Source organism: Littorina saxatilis, unplaced genomic scaffold (genome assembly GCF_037325665.1).
Source record: "Littorina saxatilis isolate snail1 unplaced genomic scaffold, US_GU_Lsax_2.0 scaffold_413, whole genome shotgun sequence".
NCBI lineage: Eukaryota > Metazoa > Mollusca > Gastropoda > Littorinimorpha > Littorinidae > Littorina > Littorina saxatilis.
This window is the reverse complement of record NW_027129077.1, coordinates 80,001-90,000: the sequence shown is the minus strand read 5'-3', so window position 1 is coordinate 90,000 and position 10,000 is coordinate 80,001. Positions and strand designations below refer to the sequence as shown.

Sequence of the window (10,000 nt, the reverse complement as noted above, 5' to 3'; positions counted from 1 at the left end):
CGATTGTTCCTTTCCTTGATTGTAAATTGAGCGAGCTAAACCTGTCCGTCGAAGAGGTGATTAACATTATAAAAAAGTCTTGATACTAGTAAAGCATGCGGCCCAGATCACGTACATAATAGGCTACTTAAAGCAGCAATCAGTATTATTTCACAACCGCTTACAGCGCTGTTTAATCGTTGCCTGAACGAAGGACAGCACCCTATGTTATGGAAATATGCACATGTTACTCCGATATTTAAAAAAAGGGTCCAAAATGAGTTGCTTGAATTATAGACCTATATCATTGTTAAGCTGTGTGGGGAAAGTGTTTGAAAAGTGTGTCCACAACCATATCTTTAATTTTGTGAAGTTGAATAACATAATAACGCCTGTGCAATCTGGTTTTATACCATAATCCGAAGTAACGAAGGCATTATAGTAAGCTAACTTAGGCTTCTAAATTTAGTTCAGCCTATATGTATACGCTCGTGAAACAAAATGTACATACGACTATTTCGCTTTGCGTGTGACTAACATTATAACATAACTCTCCTGCCTTATTATGTTTTTATGTTGCTTTTTAATGTAATATTGTTTATCCTTCTGTTAAACGCAATAGTTTAAATAACAACTTGTATTCGTGCTCAAAGAGACAATACTTACCTGAAAAAAACGCAGCAGTACAGGTGGTTTTTATGGACAGGTGATTTATGAAGTCGTAAAAGTCTTCGCGGATGTGAAACCCAGACTGGTTGGCTCTGAAATTAAACACAACGTTTCCTTATTACCACACAACAAAACACAAATAATATTTAACCAATGTTACTAGAGGCTAGTAATTATGACTAATAATTACCACATAGTTACTGTGTTCAAACACACCACTATCATTCTATCATTCCACATTATCAACTAGAAACAGCTGATATTTAGACATTACTTGACTTACTATTTACCAACTAGAAACAGTAATCTTCTCCCTAACACAGGAGTAACATTTTGCCTACTGTGATCAATTCCATCTTCATTGACAGAAACAGAAAGACTATATGTTATCCTACAAGACAGTGACTAACCATCTTAGATTTACTTTGTAACAATACCACACATCACGATGTGTTCCACTCCACCATTGCTACAAACTCAAAATTAGCTACAAGAAGTGTCCATGCATAGTCACATTGATCTGCAGTGATAAACTGACCATTATGACCAAACTTCTTCTAATCACAATATCCAAATCACTTGGAATGAAATCTCACCTCAAACAAAACACTAGTCACAAACACATTTTTTCCATAAAACAGCGGCAGCCAACTTTCCAATAATGCAATGCGCTTTCGGTTATTCCCGCGCATGCGCAAAACTTTTTTTTATTTCAAATTTCAAAATATAATCAAAACTAAATTTCTTTACAAAACCTAAACTCTATTTAACTTCAAAACATCAGTAACACACTTATCTTTCCGTCTACACACTTCATACAAAAAAAACTACAACCAAAAATACAAATATTCTGCACCGTTTCTGTGACAGGTGCTTCTGTCAAAAAACCCACAACATGGTCAAATTACAAATATTTCAGTTTCGGAACAGATTTACAAAAATAACCACTCTAATTTATAATATTTATCTTGCTTAACTAATCATACGTCAAACAGATGACAATGTAAAAATCAGTATTCACCTGATTTAAAACCAAAATGTTATCCAGAGGTTTCACACCATCTTGGCGACTTCTCAGCAGAGGGCGGAAGTGACGTTGAAATTCTAAAAATTGAAATGGAAGATTTTCTAATTAATATCTTAAAATGAAATAAAATATCTTTACAACTTATTACAGTTTATAATTAATACCTAATCAAAAACACTTTTGAAACAGCTTGAACAATTTTATCTAAATCCATAAATATAAACTGAGTTAACCAATTAAAAAAGACGAATGGAAGGGAGGTAACAATCAATGTCCACATTACCCCAAAAAAAGTTGCTTCCCTTTAACTACTAACCTAGATATGTGTACATGTTCAAAACAAGATAGGTTTTGACTGTGTTACATTTGCATGGTCATTCTATTGAATGGCACCGTTTTTAACCAAGAAGAACGCGACAGCGACACCGTCGTCAGGTTACAAGGGGAACAACCCTAGACTTGTTGATACACGCAATGTTCCCCGGGTAGATCAGCCTGCTGGATTTAACGACATATTGTTTTGGGTAATATAAGTACCCGGACGATCTTTTATACTCTCCTTTAAATCTGATGACTTAATTGTGTGTGTGTTACCATTGTACTTACAAGTCAACGTAATCATGTGCATGATTGGCTCCCGTGTACCCTGGTGTGGAATAATAGCCTGCCAGACACTCACACTCACACACACACACACACACACACACACACACACACTCACACTCACACACACACACACTCACACGCTCACACACACACACACACACTCACACACACACACACACACACACACACACACACTCGCACACACACACACACACGCGCGCGCGCAGTATTGTGGAAAAATAGATTTTATTCAAAACAAACGATCAATAAATCTCAAGGTTGTAAACTTGTATATATGACATTATCAAAATGAAATAGTACAGATTTGCCTCGTTTGGTTATCTTCCATATAAGAAACATTGTACATGACAACTCAAACGTAAAGTAGTAAAATCAAAAGATATAGGCCTATCTGTTGGAAATGTTAACCCGGTGGTGTTGATAGATTTAGCAAAATAAAAAGATACGTTTTCAAAATATCACAGATTTGTCGCTTTTCGTTTTTTCTCCCTCTTTTTTTGAATTGTGTTTCTCTACATGGCGAATCGAAAAACAAGAACGGTATATAATAATTAGAACGTTATATTTATGACAAAACGTTAACTGTTTTTGAATGCTCTACAGGACGAGTCAAACCTTTTGAATCAAAACTATTTGTCAAAAATTCAAACCGGGATCTTTAAGTACCATTTCAATACATTACAAAGTATCACATCGAAGTCACTTTCTAACGATAACTGTCCCTTTTAGAGGACGTTTGCATGACTGACCAAACACGCTTTCTCTTTCAATCAAAAAAATCTATTTGAACCCAGAAGCTGGATGTTTGAATAAATGTAGCTAAACATAACGATACATTGTCGACAGATTTACCCTTTTTGTCGTAACCTTCCCCTTTAGACAAATGTTGGCACTGAGCCCGTATTTCATTTTTTTCATTTAATTTCTTAAATATTCCATTGCTGGTAAATTCGGGTTGCTTCCTCCCAGTGGAAAGCTAGCAACAACAAGAGTCGCGCTACCCAGAAATGTGCGTGTTACGGTGTAATCAGACCACCTTCACTTATGGATGACCGAGGACTATTTGGTGTTACTGTCGTGACAGGGGGGTGGGACATGTATACCGTTTCTGAGTCTGCACATGCAGTTGACCCGTGTCCGTCACGGCCTGGATGCGAACCCACTACCCTAGGATCACAAATCCTCCACCAACTGAGCTACTCCTCCCCCCCCCCCCCCCAACCCCTTGTATTTGACATGCATTGATGATGATTGTCATAGTTGGCGGTTATATATTTTAAAACAAAATCATAAAACTTGAATACACCTCAGTTACTAATCAAGCTGGTGAATCATTGGAAATATGTTCATGTAATGGGATTCATAGCATTACTTTATTCAATTTAGTAATTCTTTGGTGTTTCATAGTTAAATAATAGACTGATTTCAATGGGTGGCGAGACAAAAATACGTATATATATTATCTGAATTGTTCGTTGTGATAAAATGGAGTACACGCTCAAGAATGGGTATATGGCACACACAGAAAAATGAAGGGAAAAATGTTTTCAAAAATAAACTCGAAAGCAACGCATTGCTTTGTCTGATTATTGCCCACGGTCAGCCTTGCTGTCATTATCTTTTTATATTTAGTCAAGTTTTGACTAAATATTTTAACATCGAGGGGGGAATCGAAACGAGGGTCGTGGTGTATGTGCGTGCGTGCGTGCGTGCGTGTGTGTGTGTGTGTGTGTGTGTGTGTGTGTGTGTGTGTGTGTGTAGAGCGATTCAGACTAAACTACTGGACCGATCTTTATGAAATTTGACATGAGAGTTCCTGGGTATGAAATCCCCGAACGTTTTTTTCATTTTTTTGATAAATGTCTTTGATGACGTCATATCCGGCTTTTCGTGAAAGTTGAGGCGGCACTGTCACGCCCTCATTTTTCAACCAAATTGGTTCAAATTTTGGTCAAGTAATCTTCGACGAAGCCCGGGGTTCGGTATTGCATTTCAGCTTGGTGGCTTAAAAATTAATTAATGACTTTGGTCATTAAAAATCGGAAAATTGTAAAAAAAAATTAAAATTTATAAAACGATCCAAATTTACGTTTATCTTATTCTCCATCATTTGCTGATTCCAAAAACATATAAATATGTTATATTCGGATTAAAAACAAGCTCTGAAAATTAAATATATAAAAATTATTATTAAAATTAAATTGTCCAAATCAATTTAAAAACACTTTCATCTTATTCCTTGTCGGTTCCTGATTCCAAAAACATATAGATATGATATGTTTGGATTAAAAACACGCTCAGAAAGTTAAAACAAAGAGAGGTACAGAAAAGCGTGCTATCCTTCTTAGCGCAACTACTACCCCGCTCTTCTTGTCAATTTCACTGCCTTTGCCATGAGCGGTGGACTGACGATGCTACGAGTATACGGTCTTGCTGAAAAATGGCAGCTACTTGACTAAATATTGTATTTTCGCCTTACGCGACTTGTTACTTTGCTTGAATAGACCCAAACATGTTAATGGCGGTTAGATTCAGGAATCATGAGCAATTGTGAGGAGAGAAAGTGCACAATATTCAAAATCATGACGTTTTACTCTGTTTAAACAAGGCAAGTGCAAACAATCAATTCAATACTGTTGGAGCATATTTGAAGCAGTTTTGAAGAAAAGGGACACCATCCAGTCAGGGTCTATCTTAGGACAGCTTGGATAGCGCCCCCTGATCTAGATGACGAAGGCTAACATTAATGGTGTCTCATTTCTTCAAAAGCTTTCGTCCGTCTAATCCGATCTTAGAATCTCTTTTAATTAAGAGCACGGTTGTGAGCTTAACTAGTTGTGTTTCCATGGTTTCAATTAAATGTATGCGGCATTATTATTTGTAACATTTTTGAATAAAATTGTTTAAACCAAAAGCTAGTTATTTGATTGTGTTGAGCTTCTTCAGATTTAAGACTTGGTCGAGAAAGCGGCGGTAGCATAGGGGTCCGACGGCCCGGGAGCCGCGTGCTGTGTCGGGGGGTAAGCGGGGTTGGAGTAGGAGTAGGGGGGAGGAACTGCCTGGCCGTACGGAGTAGGCTGCATCTGCTGGGCTCCCATTGGCTGGCTGTAGGTGTTGCCTGAATACTGATTACCTTAAAACAATGGAGAATAGGAGATTATTTAAATCAAACCATTCAAAACCGCATACCTATGTACAATACAAGGCAAGAAAGTTTAACAAAATGTGAAATAATCGATGCAATAGAATCCAAGAACAATAACATGCATAGCACTTTAGCTGAAGCGCTAGGCAATTCTCCATTAGCAAACATAAGTTCCAATGATACAATAAAAACACATCAAAACACGACTCAGTACAGTATACCACAACATCACAACACCACACCACACCACACCACACCACACCACACCACCACACCAACACACCACCACAACAACAACACCACACCATACCACACCACACCAAAACACACCACAACACAACACAACAAACACAACACCACACCACACCACAACACCACACCACACCACAACACCAAACCACACACAACACAACACAACACAACACAGCAAAATGCAGTGAGACATACTTGTATTTGCGCTGACCACTGAGATGTTGTTACCAGGCTGGACAGCTGGCCTGACCATTACCCGGCCTCGCTGACCCTTCTTGATAAACACGCAGACGATGGCCACCAGGACGCAGAAAACCACTATGGCACCGAACGCCCCGCCCACATACACCCCGACGTTGACAGGGCTGACAGGAATGACAGCAACATTTTCAATTAGCACAACTGCATAACATCCCCCCAAAAAAGCGTATGCATGTCTTCATATTTTTCAAACAAGTCTTTATTAAAGGCACAGTAAGCCTCCCGTAAACCATCACAGATACTGTCAGGCTTTTACACACAGTACAAGCACCCTTCCATTTGAACGCTCACCAAACGGGAACATCCTAGGTGCCCTACGTAAAGTGCGAGCAATTTAAAAAAAAAATTGCGCCGATTGCTCAGAGACAATCGGACCGTGGTGCGTTTTGGCGCTAGACCTCACTTTTAGAATCTAAATAATAAATTGACAGCTTGTTACACAAACATTCTTAAATCATCAACAACAACAAAATTTCATCAAGACAAGATCAGTACAATTCGAAGTTTTGAAAGTTTGAAAAAAGAAAAGCCCGGAAGCAGGATCACGTAAGGTCGTGGTTCTCGTAGCAGACGACGGTTTAGAGGCATCGCCAGTTCCTCTGAACAGTCAAAAGTCATCGCTAGAGTTCTTGTGAACCACAGCCGTTTGTTTCGTGGATCACACGGGTTTACGATGGCTCAAATAAACCACGCAAAAATAAATTCTTTGAAAATTGCTCGCTCTTTACAGAGGGCACCTAGGATGTTTCCGTTTGGTGAGCGTTCAAATGGAAGGGTGTTTGTACTGTGTGTAAAAGCCTGACAGTATCTGTGATGGTTTACAGAAGGCTTACTGTGCCTTTAATCAACAAAAATAGTGCCTAACTCAGAAACGAGAACGGCAGTTTTGTTAAGGTAACCGTGACAAAAGAGGAGAATGCAGGCTGGTCAGCCAAAGATTAACCTATTTTTATTTTGCTCTGACATGTATGTTTTTTTACATTTAGTCAAGTTTTCCCTAAATGTTTTAACATAGACGGGGAATCGAGACAAGGGTCGTGGTGTGTGTGTGTGTTTGTGTGTGGGTGTGTGTATGTGTGTGTGTGTGTGTGTGTGTGTGTATGTGTGTGTGTGTATAAAGTGATTCCGAGGAAACTACTGGACCAATCTTCATAAAACTTCACATGAGAGCGGTTTTTTCCTTTTTTGGATATTATATATGTCTTTGATGACGTCATATCCGGGTATTTGTGAAAGTTGAGGCAGCACTGTCACTCCCTCATTTTTCAACCAAATTCATTGACATTTTGGTAAAATAATCTTCGACGAAGTCCGGACTTTGGTATTGCATTTCAGCTCGAAATCTTAAAAATGTATTAATTAGTTTAATATGTTAAAGTTGTCATTAATATCAAAAGTTTAGTAACAGATTAAACAATGGCTGCATTGTATTCCTCATCTTCTCCTGAATTCAAAAATGTATAGATATGTCATGTTCACTGTAACAATGTGCTCAAAATTACAAAAAATAGGTTCAGTAAGTACAATACGGTCGCATGCTTTGCGGAGACGAGCGTGTTCCGTCTCGGTATTGTTAGCCGAGACTATCTAAATGTATCTCGTAGTCTTGGCGATGACTGGTTTGTGTTGTTGATATTTTAGTTTGAAACCGATTGAATAAATGGTTTTTGGCTCACGTAAGTGTAGCCTATGCGATCGTAACTTTGTCTGTCTGTGCGTGCGTGTGTGTGTGTGTGTGTGTGTGTGTGTGTGTGCGTGCGTGCGTGTGTATGTCTGTGGTAGAAACTTTAACATTTGACTAAACACCGAAATACTCATTTCACCTGGTCATTTTTCAAGCAACATCTTCAAAGTATTGAACCACTGATCAACATTTTGTCGGCATGTGTGTAGTTAAAGTGTGTATCCACAGAAAACGGGTGGTAGGGGGTTTTGGGCGGGTAAAAGCAGGTGACTGGTTTGTGTCGTGTGTGGTATGTAGACCAGGTCAGGGGTCAAGATCAGGTCAGGTCGCGTGAAGGATTGTGGGAAAAGACTCACTTTCCAGTTCTCACCTCTGCATTCGCTGATTCGGGGAAGACGATTTCACATTGTTCGATTTCTTGGCTCAAGAAAAATAGATAACGAAGATACCAAAGCCAAAGGACATTTCCAACAGTTTGATCTGCACAGCGTGTTTCCAGTGTCTGCGCAGGGAAGATCAGCTGTCGAAAGCGCAGTGTCGATCTGGCTGAGTCGTGTCCCCAGTAACAATGTAAGTACAGACAGATCTAGTGTCTCCCACTCATAAAGCGTGTCACATAAGCTTACTGATCATTCGTTTTGTTTAATTTCTTTCTATTTCAGCAGACACGGATATGAAAAACAGTGCTAGGCAGTCACCTCCAGTGAAATTAGTTGATCTAAACTGCCTGTAATGTTTGGATGTCTTTGTTCTTGGTTCGATTTATGTGAATTTCAAGACTTGCAGTAGAGTCTTAAGTTAACTCTGCCCGTATAAAACTGTCTACTATTTACTTGAACATGCAGATATAAGGAAACGGGATGAATCTGTTCTCAAAGTCAAAATTATTACGATTTTGCCTCAGTTTCAAAACATGCTCTGTCATGGTTTTGTCTGTAAAATGTGGTGCCTTTCTTCAGACAATTTGTGAATGCTAGATCTAGATCTGTATCGCGTTTCATTCCAGACTCCTCTCTTTGATTGTACTATTTGCTGTTTACGCACTAAGCTTATCACGATTCGTTTGGTAAACGTTTGGTAAACTCACCTTGCAACAGCTTCCTTGGCTTTGTTGGCATTTTTTTTCAAGGCAGCACAACGTAAGATTAGCTTCTGTTGGACAGCAGGTAGATCTAGAATGCGAGTTTTGAGACAACGACAGTCGTCCAAAGAAAGCTTGCTGTGGAATTTTGTTCTACATAATGGCACATGTGATTCTGTATTTTTCAGCGGTTAATGTTAATGGTTTATTTTTTCCTCTGTTGATTTCTTTCTTCTGAGTTGATCGTTATCATTCAAACAAGACCATCAGATAGCAAGGGTGGATCCAGGAAAGGGGGGCACACCCAAACTGTTTTTCACGAACTTGAAGGCGCGAAGTGAATAGGACTGTGAATAGTGTGTTGACTGTGTTGACCAGGCTGCTCAGTCAGTTGACATGTTTCGCATAATGTAGGATTCCCATGCATGCTGCATAGGTAAAGTAGCTTGTATAACCCGACTATTCAGTATCAAAACACTGTTTTTATTTGTGTAGGTTGTAGTCATCGTATTTTGCCTTTTGTTTCAGAAAGGAGGATAAGCTACAACAAGATCGACGCTATGTCAGATATGCCTCAGCCACATGACGACTTCTGAATTTAGATCCACTCGGCATGGTGACAAGTCTTGATGAAAAGTATATGACTGAGGACAGCAGTGGAAAAAGTGACCACATGGCAGGTACCCATTGCTTAGTGTCTGCAGTGCAAAAGACAGATAAGCTGATGGTAGATTTCCAAATGAACACAGCACCCGCAGATCTACTGCTGATTTATCTGTTTGATTTCTTTTAAAAATTATACATGGAGTAAATATGATGCGTTAGTTTTAACTCTGAGTGTGTGGTGTGTGTGTGTGTGGCGTGCATGTGCGTGTGACGGAGTGATTTGAGCTTGTGTTACTGTTTGTCGATTTCTTACGGGAGCCTTGAAGGCTTCGCCTCTTGTTTTTATTTCGCTTCACCAAAGGACTCTACATTTATTTACAGCTCGGTTCGGGGGTTGTAGTTCATCAACTCATCGACGGGCGCAGTGGTGTAGTGAATAAGACGTCGGCCTCCTAATCGGAAGGTCGTGAGTTCAAATCCCGGCCGCGGCGGCCTGGTGGGTTAAGTAGGTGGAGACTAAGTGCGCACGAAAAAGATCCTGTGACCCATGTCAGAGTTCCGAAATCGACGTAAGCTGCCAGAATGGCGGGGCAAAAACAGGCATACATGTACAAATCCACTCGTGCAAAAACATGAGTGAACGTGGGAGTTTCATCCCATAAAAGAAGA

General features: G+C 39.5%; 1 protein-coding gene across 3 annotated transcripts in view; it reads right to left on the bottom strand.

Annotated features, from left to right (window-relative positions):
- Window positions 1-4,298: 4,298 nt before the first annotated feature.
- Window positions 4,299-10,000, bottom strand: part of LOC138957354 (uncharacterized) — a 16,411-nt gene continuing 10,709 nt past the window's right edge. For 2 of the 3 annotated variants that reach the window (XM_070328479.1, XM_070328478.1), the window contains exons 3-4: window positions 5,895-6,064; window positions 4,299-5,435 (exon numbers count right to left, since the gene is read on the bottom strand). In XM_070328479.1, the coding sequence (XP_070184580.1) occupies window positions 5,251-5,435; window positions 5,895-6,064 (355 nt within the window). In that variant the 3' untranslated portion in view covers window positions 4,299-5,250. The remainder of the gene's footprint in view (window positions 5,436-5,894; window positions 6,065-10,000) is intronic. The other variant, XM_070328477.1, reaches the window with a different exon arrangement.